Source organism: Corvus moneduloides, chromosome 1, assembly GCF_009650955.1.
Source record: "Corvus moneduloides isolate bCorMon1 chromosome 1, bCorMon1.pri, whole genome shotgun sequence".
NCBI lineage: Eukaryota > Metazoa > Chordata > Aves > Passeriformes > Corvidae > Corvus > Corvus moneduloides.
Genome location: NC_045476.1, coordinates 86,181,160 through 86,199,198, shown reverse-complemented (window position 1 = coordinate 86,199,198; position 18,039 = coordinate 86,181,160). Strand labels below are relative to the sequence as shown.

Sequence of the window (18,039 nt, the reverse complement as noted above, 5' to 3'; positions counted from 1 at the left end):
ATTTCTGATGACTTCACAGTTTCATAATGACATTGAGCAACAGCTGATATCTATCTGCACAGGCTGCAGCCATTTCTATTTCCAGACTGTCTTTATTTTGCGTAGTTAACAATGATACAGCAAATTCCTAATTCACTACCAAGAGTGAATGAAAAAGACCAGTCTTTAAAAAAGACTGGGGAAGAAAGAAAATCAGTTTTCTACTTTCTGAGGGCATTGCTACCTATCTATGGTTACAGGGGTCATCATGACTATTCAAGGAGTGAAGATATTCAAGGAAATACCAAATCTGCACCCATTTTCCCATGTATTAGTCTAGCAATGAGGAGTGATTATTAGAGATGAAAGGGAACAGCGATGCTGCAGGGAGATTTCAACCTTCCTGAGTCTAGGACGTAAGTATAAAGTAAACAGATCTGCTACTTTATTTGTGGGAAAATGAACATTGCCCTGATTTAAAAAAAAAAAAAGTCAACCTAAGAGACTTCATAAAGGCCAGAGGATTCACTTCTTTGCACATACAGCAGTGACAGAGTGAGACAAACCTTTTGCCTGCCCTCTTCCTGGCCATCCCTCCTCAGCAGGGCTGAAGAAGGAGTAGGGCCAGATGATGGCCACAGGTCAGAGCAGGTAGGACACATCTCATGGTCTTTTGCTTCCATTTGCTGCCAGCAGAGTAACTGGACTGTGCTTCAACAGTGCTCAAACACTCGCATGTATGTGGTGAAACTGAAAAGAACCCCAAAGCCCCCAAGTCAAATGAGAGTCCCTCTTCCCTCAGCCTCAACTCACCCAAATGAAAATGCAGAATCTCTCAGACACAGAATTAAGACTCTCATGTTTCAGCATTTGCTCTCCTTATTGCATGCACTGTTCTAGTGACATCACAAAAACATTTTAAAATTCCATTTTTAACCAACTAGAACAGCACCAATATGGCTTCTTAGTAGCCCAGTTATGCACAGGCCAACAAATTTAATGCCCACACTTCTAAAATGCCACATTTTTGAAAGTACTGTGTCTTGTAAAACTTGTAATAGATTTTTTCTCATTACTGTAATAATGGCTGCTTTGCTTTCAGAAGGACAAAGCAACATAATTCAAATGGATGGAAATATGCAGACTGAGACTTTCAAATTGGCCAATAAAAGATAAGCATGTCTCTTCCAGTGCTCTCAATACTGGAAGCTCAAGTCAAGTCTGGAAGCTTCCCTCTTTAAAATTATTTTCATATCACAACTGCAGCTTGCTATTTGGAATGCTGGGAGAAGACATAAGCAAAGAGAAAAAGGGAAGGTATTTTATGGTTTTAGATTGTCCTAAATCAGGGTCAATGGCAATGACAAGATGATCAGCTTTGATTTATCATTAGCACGCAAAACAGAAAAATGAACAGATAAGCTGTCCTGGGAACAGCAATAAAAGGGCATTAGCAAACCCTTCCAAATTTTGTTTAACATGTATCATTGAATGAATTTCTTTATGAACCTGAATATACATTGTCTTCTCTCATTACGTTTTTCTCATTCAATTGAGCAAACTCCATCCCCAAGCTCATCCTTCTTCTGTCCCATTCCCCGCCCCCTGCTCGTTCTGCTAGAGCAGAAAATGAACAGAGCTCTGTTTGTTCGCCAGCGCCAGCAGCAGCAGCAGAGGCAGCAATGTCAGCCCCTCAGAAGCAGCCCCCTGCCTCTGTGTCCCTGGGTGAGGGGACACCTTGCGTTTCTGGGAATCATTCCTATGACAGAACAGGGTTTGTGAAGGTCTAAAGTAAGCAATGACCTCTTTCAAAGAAGGCAGAAATACTGAAAAACAAGTATTTTAGAACCACAGCATTCAGATTATTCAGATTAAGAAGTTTACTACCTTCCCTTCACAAAGGGAATGGAAACAATTTGCAGGGGTGTAGGCTTCAGTCCTTTGTGGTGCTCCAGGTACACCTACAATAGCATTACTTTCATTAACGCAATCTTAAAAACAAGTTGTTCAGCTTTCCTGACCCTGATCATTCCAGAGTCTCATTCTTCTGGTAGCCAGGAGCCTTCCTCATTTCCAGCTTAAAAGCACTCATCGTCTGTTCAAAGTCATATGTTGCTACTCAATTTCCTCTTGTTTGCAGGTAGGCTACCATCTTCCCATCAGAAAACACGATCCCATCTCCCTCACAGACAAACACCTTAATCACAGTCTACCTTTCTCTGCTGGGCTACAGAAACCAAAACCTTTCCATATTACCTTCTCAGATAAGATGATGAAAAACAAAAGGAGAAATTAATAGCTGGGGTTTCTTTTGCCTAATCTTTTGAACAAGCTTGAACTGACCTGCCTTAAGTATGTATGGCCAGAACTGTGCAAAGTATCTCAGGTGAAATTTCACTTAAAGCATGTATTACCTCTACTGGGGAACAGGTCATCAGATTAATCCTTCAAGACCTCCTATCTTCTGATCTTTATGTTACCCTCATAACTCTTCTTTCCCCCCCCCCAGAAAACAGGAGCCCTTTGTGGTTATACTTCAGGCAGCTTGCAATGCCTAGGTAGGGAAACACCCATCTGTATTCACTAGGAGACAACCCTGCTCCAGCAACATTAGAGGTTTGCAATTTGAACTCTTAACAGTGCTAGGCAAGCCAAAACCTATCTGCTACTGAAGCTGTTATTTCACTAACTTGTTTATTCAGAATACTTTCTCCTAGTTGCATGTTTTAAGTCCTCCCATCATACAATTGTCCTCCATGCTTCTGCTTTAGTTTTTCTTCATTATTAACCTCTTTAGAAACATGATCAGCAATTTCTGTAAGATAGGGAGATGTTCAGAAAGAGTCTTAAGATCAATGTTGGCTCAGCACAAGTTTAATTTAGAACATGTGATGGGTCTGACTCACACTGTGCTATTCATGCCATCCATCTCTAATTTGGAACAAGCCTAGTAGTTTAGTTATGACCTGAAAATGTCTGAAGACAAATTATATATAGCATTTTAAAAATATTTATAATGTTAAAAATGGTCACAAACATCAAAGTCCCTCAAGTGATGCACAGATTCACAATGGGAACGTTTCTGTCTGAAGCTTACAGTGAGCACCTTCACAATACCTGGACCTCTCTGCACATTATATTCATGCCCATGTACCACTGACTGAGTCTGACATGCTTCTCCCGGGTTTCCTCAAAGGATTGTCTTTGAAAGAATACACCAAAAAGCAGAAGTGCTCTCTGATCCAAAAGGGACTTTGTTGAGATTAGATTCCCTCAGCACTCCAACATCTTTATCTCTGGCCATGCAGGTAAGAAAACATTCCTGGTCAGCCACAGCAATGAGACCTAACAGCAGGATGAACAGGTATGTGGGGAATGCAGGCAATGTTATTCTCGTCTGTGATCCAGAAATTGGCTTTAAGACTTAGTGAGAATAATCACCCTGACCTTTGTTTGCAAGGTCTTTTAAAAAAGCCACCAGTGAGGACACCAGGCATTTATCATGTGCCATCAGACACCAGCATGCAGGGACAAAAACTTCACTGCTTCTCCTACATGGCATCGTGCTGAGCAGGAATTCAAAACAAGCCACCTGGGTGAGGACGAGAGGGAGCCACAGGTCAAGTGGTGAAGTGGTCACAGCCATGCCTCGGCAGCACTGTGACATGCCAGTCCTAGAGCAAAAGTATCTGAACCACACGGACCTGGACCTGGCTCCGACACGGTGGGATGTCAAAGGAGGAACACATACAGCTGGGTAGCATTTGCCTGGTACCACAACTGCATGTGTGGAGGAGAAGAGGCAAGCACGGACCCTCTGCTAGATAAAAGCCTTGCAGCTTTACAAAGGTCACATTCTTCATTTGAAGTCTGGCTGTCTCATATGAGATAAATACCTGTACATGAGCTTAAGTGAGGCCTATATTTAAAGCCCACAAACATAAAAAAGAGTTCTAACTAAGCATTTCTTTTGCTGAACTAGGCCTCTTGTTTGCAAGGAAGGAATCTGTTGGGGGCAGGCAGTGGGAACCTTGCTGCCATACTAACTGTGGGCTGCTTGTCTGCAAACAGCAATGGGATGTGCCTTGGAGGCAGCCTGTGGACAGGCACAGAAAAGGAAAAGCAGAGGAGACAGAAGAGAAGACGGTATTTGAAGCTTACAGACTACTGTGAACTAAAAAAGGGGCAGTAAATAGGGGACAGGATGACAAGGTGAAGGGACAGGAGCTGTCCAGGGCCACCAACTACAGCAGGGCACAGGAGGTCCAAAGCCAAGGGCTGAAACAAAAAAATCCCCAGTTTTAAATAAATATGTATAAACAAAGAGCCAAAACCAGACAATAAAAGATGAGATTGATGATGCTTGATCCTTCAGGGTTCAGCTTGGCAGGCTGCAGATGCCAGACTGTTGGTTATGGTGCTGCATCACTGCACTGCCATGCAGGGATTCAGTGGAAGACAAAAAAAGGATTGAATTGAGTGCAGCTCCTTATTCTTATATCCTGTTTCTCTCTTTCTCAATGGTTGTTTTCTTTCTTTCACAAAGGAATTGCAAAACAAAGGGATATACACAGAAGATTTGAGGTTATAGAATCTTATCTGTCCAAAACAGAAAGAAGGAAAGTGTAGAGGTATTTGATTCTAAATGTCAAGAGACTATAGAGGCACTATTCTTCATGGAAAGCAAATAAGACACATTCATGCTTGCAGCTGCCTTTGAAACCAACTCCCAGAAGTTGCAATAGCTACTAATCCCTTCTTGTAATTGTTCCAACCTGTCTGTGCATCCCTCACCCCCATGCTGTGTCAACAGCAAAGCAGAACAGTGCTTAGGGTTCCCTAATGCTATAAGCACGTTAAGAGTGAAAAAAACCAAAACAACAGACTCAAATATTCTTTGTTCTTCTGGATGCAGACAAAACCACTTCCCTGTCCAGCCAATTTGCTTATTTCTTGTCATAGCACTCCATACTCAGAGCTCTCAAGAGACTGTATTCATATCTAATGGTTTCACGTGCTGCTACTATTCTCTGTTCATGAAAAAAGGCCAAGGACATTAGTGAGTCATATTTTTTCCTCCATTTATTTCTACAGTTAAGCTCAGGTTATCCTTTATCACCAGCTGGACAAGTATTGATTTGACATTCTTCTCAATGCTGGTCATACAGAACCCGATGGTCTTCTCATTAAGCTAAACTTGCACTGGCATGCCTCCTTTGTCTGCCTTAGACTTCCAGCAGAATGACAGAGGGAAAAGTTTCTAGTTTGCTATTCAGCAAGATATTAGTGATGAAATTATGGCCCCACAGTCACTTTGACTGGAGCATTTCAGCCCTTCCAATGCAGTGAAAAGCTTTCATGACCCAGGACTTCTGGGATGTGCTGGTATTTCTGAAGCTAAAGATGTCAGGCTTTTCCCTTTCAGACAGCTTCCCTCTTGATCTAAACCTCTCTTTCTTAGCACTCATTTCCCCTTTCAATCTCTGGATGCACACAGAATACAGCACACCCCACATCTGCAGATTACTGCAAGCATAACCAAACTCTTGGAGCTCAAAGTCACAAGTATGTAACTTCACATGAGGTTTCCTTGACAAAGTCCCGAGGCAATGATTGTGCCTTCATTAGCTATTTTCTCCTCAGTGATGCAACCACCCACAAAGTGGTAGGAGCTTGCAGCTGACAAAAATGGCATGCTGTGATTTGGAAAAGCTAGCCCACAATGACATTGGCCTTTTCTGGACAGCGACTCAAAGCTCACCAACAGGTCAAGCCTAGACTAAGAAAATGTCAAGCAGGATACCTGCTGTGATTTATTATGAATTTATTTAAAGACAGAAACACTGGTCTCTGCACTGTATTAACAGAAAAAACCCACACTACTTATATATTAGATCCAGAAGGCACTGCTGATGAAAGCTCTTCCCAAGACTATTACAATGCTGGAGCATGTCCTAACCAGCAGACCGTTGACTGCATCTCAGAAAGCTCATATAAGAACAAGACTGTGAATACTGAAAGGTCGTCATGCTTTCATGCTTTGAAATAAAACACTCTGAAGCAAAATGACTGCCCACAAGTATATAAAGAACAGTGGTGCAGTGATCAGGAGTGCTCCCAAGGTCACATTTTGGAAAGATAAAATCCATGTACAAAACCATTGATTCAAAAACAAAACAGCATTTGCACATGCAACATGTAACCAGAGATGGCTCAAACTATAAGCAACACCTCAGGTACATGTGCAGTTACAGCCCATCTCCTTATTTCCTTGACCTTACAGTCTTGGATGTAAGTCAGTAGTAATCAAGACAGTACTTTAGCACCACTCAGTGTGTAATTCTGCTACAAAGGCAGTCTCCTGCTCACAACACACCTCATACATATGCATGTGCATGTGTATCTTAAAGAAGCATGTGAAAAACATGCTTACCCGTGACAAAAAAAGCTTTCAGCGGATGACTGCCTTTGGTGTTTTAATAAGCTGAAAAATGTTGCGTGGTTTGGATTTTCTTCCTCTTTTAAAGTGAACGCTTAAGATTGCAAAATTGTTATGACCCAACATAACTACAGGGGAAGCTGACAGTGCTGTCACACTAAATTTGGAGGCCTGCATTACCAGTTGTTATGTGCTGCTGAAGTGCAGAGAAAAATGACCAGAGATGTCAAGTACATCACCTGGCATTTTCACTTCTGTTGGGCAGAGCTGGTGGCTGGTGTGACCCCATCTTCTTAGCTGGCCTCTTGGGCTGAGTAGGTTGCAAATAATTCTAATGTTCAAAGTCATATCCAAAATGACATAGTGGAGGAGGAAGGGGGATGGAATGATGGAATAAATTACCCAAGCCAGTAACAGGATGAGGGCAAAATGGATGGGCTCCCCGGTAGCAATTAGGGAGAGGTGCTGCACTGCAGCCCCAGTCTGGGAACACAGCCACAGAGCTGTCTGTATAACTAATACACTCCAGCACCCATGGGACAACCAACCAAAGAACCCAAAGAACTGAACTGGAAAGACAGTAAGAAAGGGTAAGTGAGAAAGGTCAAGAAAGGCTGCAGGGCTGTGGACATATAGCATATGGGACCACAGGACTGAAACCTCCCCTGTGCTTGCCAAGTCTTGTCTCCCGGCAGTTTATGCCTTCAAAAAACTCAGCAAGCCTCCAGCTAAAAAGCAGAGTTAAGATCTCCCTTACTTCCACACTGAGGACATCTCAACACTCTGCTTCTCTCATACTGGAAAGGCTCCTCCATTTCAATACACTTGTTTTGTTTGGATGTTTTCCCCTCAGCCCTACCAGGGAGACCCTAACACAGTGTATTGTTCACCTGGGTAGCAAAGGGCATGCTGCCTCCAGTGAATGCTTTTAAAAGGAACAAGACAAGGATTCACAGTCAATACTTCCACTAGCTAGGTAGCCCTGGTTTCTCTCCCTAGCAAGTGCTCTCTGTATGCTGAATCTGGGAGGCAGCATGTGAAAAACAGGGTGCTGTGAGAAAACTGTATTATGACCACCAATTATTAATAAAATAAATTCCTCACCTCTTAGTGGCAGGTTTTTTACACTTTACCTTAGTAAGAGCCTGTAACTACAATGTCCTTCTAGAGTGCACTGAATGCCTTTGAGGAGTATGAGGTTCTCCAGCTGGTTGTCTCCCTCACCAGAAAATGTGGTCTTCAGGTTTGACCCATCATGTACAGCACTTTACAGTGATCACCACCTAATGCTGTCTAAAGGCCAACACTCTTTGTGCCACATTTAGAAGGAAGTAAAGTGAGAGGGAAAAACTTCTGCTTTTTAATTGGAAAATCATCTGGAATCTTTTCAGTTTAAACTCTGTTTACCACCCCAATCTTTCTCACCGCTCCTGCCCACATTCTTCTCCACAGCAGTGACCTAGGTAACCTCATTTCCCCTTTCCTCTCCTTCATGACCACAGCACAGTTCATACAACTGCAGATGGTTATCAAACTCCCTTTTCTGTCCAAGCTATAAATGCTTCACTTCTATAATCTTTCCTCTTGCGTAACTGACATTTTTTCCCCTCTCAACAGAACCAAAAATGTGAAGTGTCGTCCCACCCTGTGATACTGCTAACAATTCATTTTCTTTTCAAATGGCCTAAAGGGTTTTTAATTGCTAAGATGCTGACAGAGGAAATGGCAATGAAGGACTTGCTCAAGAATCTGTCTTCCATCTGCAGGACAGCAGATTTGAGATCAAAGGCTGCCAAGTTCTAGGAGCACATTGGTATGCTGTGGCAAGGAAAGCCTTTGCCTTGAGGAGAGAAGCTGCCAGAGGTGGATCAGAGGCTATCTCACCTTAGCTACCCATGGCTACAGGAACAGCAGCTACTGTATACTAACACAGAGGTTACAAAAATAAGATACTGGTCACTGGTACGCAGCAGAAGGAGGGAGGGGTGAGTAGGAAGCGAACAGGAAAAAGAGCCCAATAAAATCGAGACATAAAACCTGCATTTTCAGGAAAGTAGATGTCAAATACCATCTTTTAAAAAACAAGGGAAGAACATTGGGTTATGTGGTTGCACCCCTTACACCTACACACGCTGCACATTGGACTTGATGAAGGAAAAAAATCAGTCCCAGCTGGCAGGCACTACTGCATTCTTCAGCCAGCACAGGCAAAACCCATGCCAGCACATTAAAGTTCAGGTGCAGCCTGCATTTGACTTCATTCACTAATTTAAGTACAAAACACAGGTAAGAAGGCCAGAAGGCAGACCATCTCCCAGTCAAAAGCCTTTCAAATGTACTTGTCAGCAAACAGACTAGCACATGCTTTGGTTTGGTGAGATTTCAGCCCCACAGAACCCTGTACCTTAGGGAATGTTTACAAGGAGTTGGAAACAGGTAATGAAGAAATATAAAACCATGTAGGTTCTCCAGCTCCTATGCATGTGAACTTTCTCAGCACTCCACTGAAAATTTTCTGGGCTGTCAAAATTGAAAAGGGTTGGAAAAAACTGCCTTAACAATGCAGAAATACTATGTGAAGCAAAACACTTGAAAATAAGTAGTGTCTTGCAGTTTATTCACTTCCCACACTAAAAGCTGAACTCTTGCTGAACCCCTACATCAGTAAAGAAAACTGGACATGTTGGGCAACAGTGACCACCCTTTCTCCAACAGTAACACTCCAGCCAAAACAGGAACAGTGAATTTTTTTGCATCATCTTTGGAAAAATAATTAAAATAGTACTTGAGAGATTTCACACCCTTGTGGCACTTATTTTTCAACAACCTGCTCCTTACTCTCCAGTATTTTTCCTTTGTCCTTTTTTAGAATGCTCTTGCAAAAGCTGTGGAAATCAACTGTGCCTTTGCAAATAACAATGCTCTACTTCAGCCCTCTTTGGAACAAAATGAATATTTACACCTGGAATTATTCTTAGTTAATGTTTCATGCAGGCTCTTTTATTCTGCATTACATCAGGAGGGAACTCATCAAGAAAAACTGCACATGTAGAAAAACTCCATAGCTAGGTAGTGAAGTTCTGTGGAAAATCTGAAAGAGAGGTGATACCGTAGAGGAGACAGAAGATGGGAGAACTGCAGAGCTTTGCTGTTTCGGACACTGAAGTGCACGGGTCATTCACATCTCTTATGCTGGTTCTTTTTTAATTCTCTATCTAATGGTTATCTCAAGAGACAGTGGTGGTGTCTAAAACCATAGCTACAGCAATATCATGTCAGTAGAAAATCGAGCAAGCAGAAAGAAGTGCAATCTGATGATCTAATTGCATATTAACATTCCTGTTTCCCTCACCCCAAAATTCACAGGTTTCCAAGTACAAAGAGCATGAGGTATCAATAGCTGATTAAATTAGTTAGTTAAAATCTAAGATAGTTACAAATTTCATGTATTTTTTTTAAGAAACACATTTTCTGATATGTCATTTAAGCAGGAATTGAGCTCAGCAGTAATATCTGTTATTTAAAAACATTACAGATTTCTCTAAGTAGCTGCAAAGCAAAATCTGTTTGGAATTGCTCAGTTTTATGCATGGAATTTTCTGCATGAGCTGGCAGATATATTTAAATTTTCTATTTATACAGCAACTTACATCCATGTTTTACAAATATGAAGGAATATACTTTGTAACTGCCTTGTGAAACACATCACTATTTTAGAACTGATGAAACTCACACAAAGACAGAGAAATGTCTTTTCTAGGATCAAGATAGGAACACATAGAATCTGCACTTTCAGAGCTGGAGCCTTGAGTGTATGCCTTCTTTGCATATAAAAAGACACTTATCTTCAGTCATAAGATTGGCCCTGTCATATAAGCCTTTGTATACAACCAAGTTCTTCAGGCAGCAGCAAAATGAGCAATGATTTAAAAGCAATCAGCTCAGACCAAAGCAAATGTAAAGAGAAATCAGCTTTCTTGGTTTTAGAAAAAGGCAGCCAAAAGAAATAAACAAGAAAAGCCCCGAAACAAATCAAATGGTCAGTTCACAACCTAAAGTTTTACTTCGGGGATTTCTCAACATGATACAGAATAGAGGGGTTCAAAACCCTTTCAAATTTCAGTTTTGAACCCATGTTTTAACATTAGGCTTGGAGTATTTTCAACTCCTGATTTCAATTCCTGATGCTGTCTTAGTCTTCCAGATTTTCACTGGCATAGGGAGGAGAAGCCTTATCTCTGAAATAAGCATGAGAAGTATTTGGTTACCCTTAACACCTTTTTCAGTGGATATCTAATGATATTATGTCTGGAGTTATCTCCAGAGAGGGCCCTCCAGCCTAGAGACTGGAAACTGGGACTGCTTGGCAAAGCTCTAAATGCTCCTTGTCTCCCACTGCATGAGTTAATCTTCTGGTAGGGAGAATTGTTTCCATCCCACAGACCTCAAAGTTTTATTCTCCAGCAACCTGGTGGGCAATTATCATCTGAACGTACAGTTTGAGATTAATTAAATTACTTCATTAAAAAGTGGCTGCATGGAGTTGTTTTTCCCTCCTTCCTTCCAACCTGTCCTGAAAATAAGCTATCTCTACAGCTCTACAGATAGCCAACTCCTTCAGACATGCTGAATGGTTATCATCAAGTACAAAACCTCCCAGTTCTTAACAGTGAAGCATAAGAAAGTCCAGAGAAGTCCTTAGAGCCAAGCTGACACAGCCATGGGAGGTGGGAGGCAGGAGGCAGGGAACTGGATGGTTTTGTGAAGGAAGGAGAGAGCAGGATAAAAAAAGGGAAGGTTCTGACAAACGAAGCAAAACAAGTCCTAGCTCAAGATTATGTATTTTACACTATGGCAACATGGAGCACTGCAGGGAATGGACACCTCATTAGTAGGTTCATTCTCATAATTTCTAGTACCATGTGAAATCTCCAGTGGTGATAGCCCCAGTGCTCTTCATAACCTGTTTATTTTGTACCTTGCATGCTATAAAATGCAAATACATATTGGTTTAGCTGCCAGGAGTAAGTCTTTGTCAGCTTTAAGAACATTAGCGCTTTGCTGGGATTTGGCTTTTATGTGCAACGGTTTATGAGATCTTTGACTTCTTCCCAGATCTCAGCATGCACTGCTTGCTGTGAAATGCCAGCAAATGCTCTGTGCGAGTGGTGAATGCAATGCCTGGGGTCTAACGCCCGCTGCACTAACACAGACAGATAAGCCTAATTAACCTCTAGGGTAGTCTCAAGAGTTGTCCACATGGTCTAGAGCCCACCTAGCACTGGTGTGAAAACCTCCAGTGCTTGACAGATGACCACTTAGGAGCTAGGGCTGGAGGGCACAGGCTGGCATGCAGAGGGAAGTAAAGCTGTGCTGCTTACAGAAAAGTCTCTGGAGACAATGCTGAGGTATAAAATCTGAAAATTACTACTTCTGGTGTATGTGGTTTGGTTTTTAATCCTTCATAGAGGGTCTCACTTGGATTTGCTCACTCTAAACAGGAAAGCTGGATGTATTTCAGTGGTCATTCCTAGCTATTTCCTTTTTTGGCTTGTGAGTTCTGCAAGAGAAACTACTTCAAAATAATGCCATGGAAAAGAATAACAACAAAAAAACTTCTGTTGATAGTTTACTCTGTATATGTTTCCTTCTTCAACATAATTTCATCTAAATTTAATTTAAAATGCTGTGTGGTTCACATTCATTTAAAATAAACAGGACATTTCCATCAGCATACCCTATTAGTAATGCGGTTGTGGTAATAACATACAGTCATGTTGTACACCAATTATAGGACCTTGTTAGCTTTCTTGTTTATATGGTACTAAAGTCCTACACAATTTAAACGAGTCCCTGACCTCTTACAACATCAATAACAGGAGTACTTTGCACTCATACAGCACCTTTCATCTCAGAGTGCTTCTGACACATGAATTTTCATTACATCTACATACAGGTAGGTGTCTAGGCACACTTCAAAGGCAGGGAAACTGTGCCACGGAAAGGTTACACAACGTGGCACAAATCCCTGGTGAACAGCTGGGAATGTGAACTCTCCCATTACTTGTTTTGAATGTCCAGACAATAATGCTTACCCCAAAACCGAGCTTCATAAGGCATTAATCAAAATGTTTAACCCCCTACTAAGTTTGCAAATGGCATGGGCAGACAATAAGCTCACTAATTCTTTTTGATACATTATTCATGACTTGTTCTCCTTTTCTGGCAACTTTCTTCTTTTAAGTAAAAAAAAAAAAAAAACCAGCCAAAAAACCAGCCAAAACCCCCCAATCAAATACAAGAAAAAACCAGCAATTACTGCAAAATAATTTGGAATCTAAAACATCTAGCATTTCCTTTATGGCTCGCCTGTTGGATCTCCAACACTACAACGTGGGCAGTGTATGGCAACTTCTCTGCAGGACCAGAGCACCTGAATGACCTCTGGAGAAGGAGGCAGCAGGGCTGCGCTTGCTCGGTTTTAGTTTCCAAGGGCCCACAAGCCACTGAACACCATGTCTGCATACATAAGTTATGCTGGCAAGTTAAACCGCCCAGCCAACAGCTACTGACAGGGACACAAACTAATGATCAGGGCTCGATACATGATAGCTACAAAGCTTAAAAAAAATACCCCAAACAAAAAGCCCCTCCTAGCGTTCCCGCTGATAATTAAGGGACTACTGCAGACAAGCCTTGAGAGCAAAAGAACTGCTCTCTGCCTGGCCTTTGCCACCCCATGAGCATCCGGCAGAGTAACCAGCCACACTTGCAAACTGTATTTAGCGCTCCCTATGGTTGATTCTGTGCTTCTGAGAAAGAGAATTCATGCACACCTCAGCTTTCCCCCCTTGTAACAATGCTGATGCAAATGCATGCGTATGTTACAAGTCAGGCCACCACAACATATGTGAGCAGCTCTGAAACTAAAAGAAAACTGATGTGGGTGGTGATGGATTTTTGAGCCTACAGGGTAGCGATGCTGTTATTTGCTGGTTGAGTTGTTTGAGGTTGCGTTGCTCTCCATCACATGGGAGGCATTTATTTATGTATTTATTTCTAAGCAAGTACATCCAGCATTTTTCATGGGAGCCGGAATTTTTAATGCAAACTCTGCTCTCCAATGGCCGAGCTTTAAATACAACAGCAATTATTATGAATCTCAGGGAAAGATGTTGAGAGTTGAATGTCATCGATGGCAGAATGAAAGGGACCATCTCTCTTCTGGTGGTGTTAAGCTCTTAGGATGAAAATGCTCTGTTGTGTATATTTGTGTGTGCATGCATATACCTAGAGAAAAAGAGATGTGTGCACATGCACACACATTACTGACATACAGAGACACAGATTTGAATGGAGAAGGAACGTTTAACCAAAATATTTGGGACTATTTTGCTGAAGGCCATACTCTTAAGAAAAAAGCTATGTAGTATTTAATTTCATAAAAGCCATGCAGCACTGTAAATAAATTGGAAATGGGTCACAGAAGGAAATCAAGAAAGTAGGTTAGAAATGGTTTATCTCTTTAATATTCTGGTCATTTACCTCGTCATGCATCAGGATTACTTTTTAGTAGAGGGAAAATATCAGGTACTTATCTAAGAGATCTTATGAGGTAAAGAAATGAGGTCAGCGCACTAAATTGGAGCAACATTGTAACATAGCCTTGTCCTAAGGCATCACTGGATTAAAGTCCAGGGGTCAATAGGAGGCTCTTCACTGGCTATAGTGGTCCTGGAAGTGACTTCATGAGCAGAGCTTATTAGTTCTTAAGCACTGAGCCAGCATTTTTTACTTCCTGTAAACTAAACATGCTTGCCATACCAAGCATCTTATATGGGGCAACGGTGACAGCCTTAACCTATGGTCTACAAACATTCTTTAGCCTTACTGTAAATTTCCTTTAAAGTAGCAAGAACCTAGAGGCACCTGCATATCAAGGACCTGGTAATTTTCTAGTGATGTCTGCTATTGACTACAACTACTCAATACCCTGAAAAGCCTCTCAAGGTAATAGGAAAAAAAAAAGGTATAATTCTCTTTGTTTCTCATTTTTCAGTCTCAGATATCTAACAGTATAAGGTTTTGCTAAGAAGGCTCTGCTTTGAATGCTCTACTTCCAAATATTCTCCCCACTTGAGGGAGCAATGTATGAACACCATATATCAAAAGGGTTTATGACTTATAGCATTTCTTACACATCTCTTCTTCCCTGGTCAGGCAAGGTCCATTCTCTCCCTATTTTTTTTAGTCATCTCTTACTTCTGACGTGTAGTTCTCCTGTCTCTTTTACAGTATTGTCCAGTGCAAGTAACACTACTTCATGCAAATATTACTTCCCTTATCATTCTTAAAAATCTTTCTTATCTGCAGGATACATTCACAGGAAGGGGTACCACAGCCTTTGCAGAGCTACCTGTTGGCACACCCATTCTTCTACGTTGCTTCCATTCAGCCCTGGCATTAAAATTATTACAATTTTGTAACACAGAAAGGTGACTGGCTCAGCAAGTCAATGTACTTTCAGCCTTACAAGTCCAACAGTAATGTCCTACAAGTGCAAAAAGTAACTTCATGTATTACATAGAGGAAAATAAAATCACTGTCCTTTTGTCTGTAAGAAGAACCTTCAGACCTGGTGTAGCTTTGCTCCTGCTTCAGTTTCCTTATTTCCATGTAGGTAAGGCTGGTACAAAAACTATCTTTCCAGTTTCTGCTCCTGAAAGAAGTTAGAGTTCTAGCAGGCTGGATTTCTCCCTTTTCAATTAAATACCTCCCCAAGCTGCCATCTGAGACAAGGGATAACCCCAACTCTCCTGAAGGGCCAATCCTATTACTTGGCTATCAAACAAAACAAATTTTCTAAGATATTTTTGTTCCTGGCACTGTCAAAGTTGCTTAAGTGTTTACATGTATACTCCACAGATTAACATCCCTCCTGTGTACCCAGCCAGACAGAAGGCCCCTCACTTATAAAATTACTTGCAAAATTTTGAAATCCTGGTTCAGAGCACACTGAAGCCAAGGGGATGGTTTTTTATAGGCTGACATTTATCTTGAATTGAGCTGACCTTGTATGAAGCAAATTGTATGAATGCACCTGTCATACTCAGTTTGCTGAGTGCACTGCCTTCAATTTAACTTCTACTGTATGTTATTAACATGGCATAGTTATTAGCATTCAAATCACCTTTTCCTTTGTCATTTCTATATTTAGATTTCCCTTCCCCCTCACCCCCCAGTATGTTTTATAGAAGACTGACTTAGTAGGAAAGCATGTAATTGTTAGATAAGGATGGAATTGTATTTTTTAGTATCACTCTTTATTGAAAGGACTAGGAATCAAAATGCAATTGACACAGCCATGACAAACATATAATTAATGTTAGCTATTTTTTCCCACTGTCAAATTTTTCTTTCACTTTCTTCTTTACTAATGCTTGAAAGTACCCACTAGTTTTCTGGTATCTTTGCTCAAGAAGCACAGGAGCAAGTGGCTATTCCTCATAGCCAAACCGAGTGACTTAGGACAAGGATAAAGCTATTTGGGGTGCAATATCTAGTGCGGCTGCCCAGTTTAACACTTGTGACCAAGTAGTAGTATATACCATCCTACTAAAAATGTAATGACAGTCCTATATAGTGCAGCCTAACACAAGACCGGGGCCTGGACTGTCATAAATACTGAAACGGGAGAAGAGATTCCCCGACGCCCCAGTGCAGTGGCAAACGAGCACCCACCGGGGATAGCTCGGGCAGAGGAGTGAGTACGTCAAGCACTGAACATGTTCTCGGTGCAAACGCAGCAAGCGGGGATTGGGAGGACAAACTGGGATGGTTGCATGTCAGGCAGACAGGCTGACGGCGGGTTCGGATACACCGGGCTATCTTCTCGGTGTCCATGCCAGGGGACAGCCTTAGGTCACCAACACCGCTACAGAACTGCAGCAGCGCTGAGGCGCACAGAACACGGGCGGTGCAGGGGTGCAGCGGGAGGTTCACCTGCTCGGAGCCCCGCCGGGAAGTCGCCCCCTCCCCGCGGGGGCGCGGAGCGGCTCCCCGCGGGATGCCGCGCTCCTCCCGCGATGCCGCGGCGGGGGCTCCCGGCGGCGGGGCCGAACCGCTGCGGCAGCGGCAGCGCGGCGGGGCGGGGGGGCCGCGGCGTCCCTTCGGCAGCGGGCGGCGGCAGCCGGGTCGCCCGCCCCGCGCCCCGCTCCAGCCGCCGCCGAGCCGCGCTGCACTGCGCTAGGGGCTGCTGCACCTGAGCGGCCGTGTCAGCGCGGGGATAAACCACAGCCAGCCCCCGGCCAATGCATTATGTAATTTCAGATTATATAATCCTGAAATGCGAGGGGAAAAAAATCCCCAAAACAACTCAAACCCTGCCGTCCTTCCCCGGGCATCTCCTGGGGGTGCGGGGCAGCCCGTGCTCTCGGGCGGCCGCCGGGGCAGGCACGCCGGCACCGGCTGCCCGCTGTCCCCATCGGCGCAGGGGCCGCAGTCCCCGCCCGCCGCGATGAGCCGGGGCAGGACGGCGGGGCACGGCTCGGCACGGCTCTCCTTCCCTTTCCTTCCCGGCGGAGGAGCCGACCGCGCCACACCGGCGCTGCGGGAGGGCGGGCGAGCGGGAGAGAGAGGGTAGCTCCCCGGAGAGGCGCTGCCTTACCTGCTCCCCAAAGTCGATGGCGATGTTGGTGATGCCGAGAGGGACCAGGAACCGGATCAGGGGCCAGTAGTTAGTGAGCGCTGGAAATTTCACCATAGTCCCAGTTGCGCGGTGACCCGCGGCGCATCTGCCGTGGCAGGAGACGGCGCGGGGGAAGGATGAAAGGGCACCGGAGGAGGGTGCGTGCGTGTCCCTGTGCGTGTGTGCGGGCGGGGAGGGGGGGGGGGGAGATAAGGGCGAGGGAGAGAAGCAGCAGAGCCCCCTAAAAATAAAGAGCCGGGGAGCGGGCGGGGGGCCGGTCCGGTCCCTCCCTGCCCGGCGCGGCGCTGGCTGGGGCGGCGGGGCGCGCTGTGCTGCCGCCTCAGCAGGAGACCCGAGAGATCAAGTCCATCCCCGCCGCCCTCCTCCCACACAACAATGATCCGCCGCCGCTGCCGCCGCCGCCGCCGCTGCCGGAAAAAAAAAGAGGAGGGACACCGCCGCCAGCCACTCGTGCGGGCAGCGCTGCCATCCTCGGGGCGCGGGGGCCAGGGGAAGGGCCGGGCCGGGCCCCCCCCCGCCTGACGCTCGCCGGCGGCGGGGCGACGGCCGCGGCGCCGCGCAGAAAAACACCGCCCTCCTCCTCCTCCTCCTCCTCCTCCTCCTCCTCCTCCTCCTCCTCTTCCTCCTCCTCCTCCTTCTCCTCCTCCTTCCCCGCCGCCGCGGGGACGGCGCAGGCCGCGGTGCGGCACGGCCGCCGGCGGAGGTCCCCGCGCAGGGCGGTGCGGGGCCGGCGGCGGGGCCCGGCCGCGGGGCGCCGCTCCCGGTGCGCGGGCTGGCGGAGCACGTGGGTTTGACACACGCTCGCAGCCGGGCGGCGGCGCTGGGGGAAAGAGCGGCACCGAGCGGCACCGAGCGGCTCCTCCCGACGGCGGAGCGGCCGCGCTGCGCCCCCCGCCCGCGGCCGTGGCGGCGC

General features: G+C 44.7%; 1 protein-coding gene across 1 annotated transcript in view; it reads right to left on the bottom strand.

Annotated features, from left to right (window-relative positions):
- ANKH (ANKH inorganic pyrophosphate transport regulator) overlaps positions 1 to 17,646 on the bottom strand; it is a 107,916-nt gene extending 90,270 nt beyond the window's left edge. The window contains exon 1 of the mRNA XM_032117765.1: positions 17,085 to 17,646. Within this exon, the coding sequence (XP_031973656.1) occupies positions 17,085 to 17,180 (96 nt within the window). The 5' untranslated portion in view covers positions 17,181 to 17,646. The remainder of the gene's footprint in view (positions 1 to 17,084) is intronic.
- Positions 17,647 to 18,039: the final 393 nt, after the last annotated feature.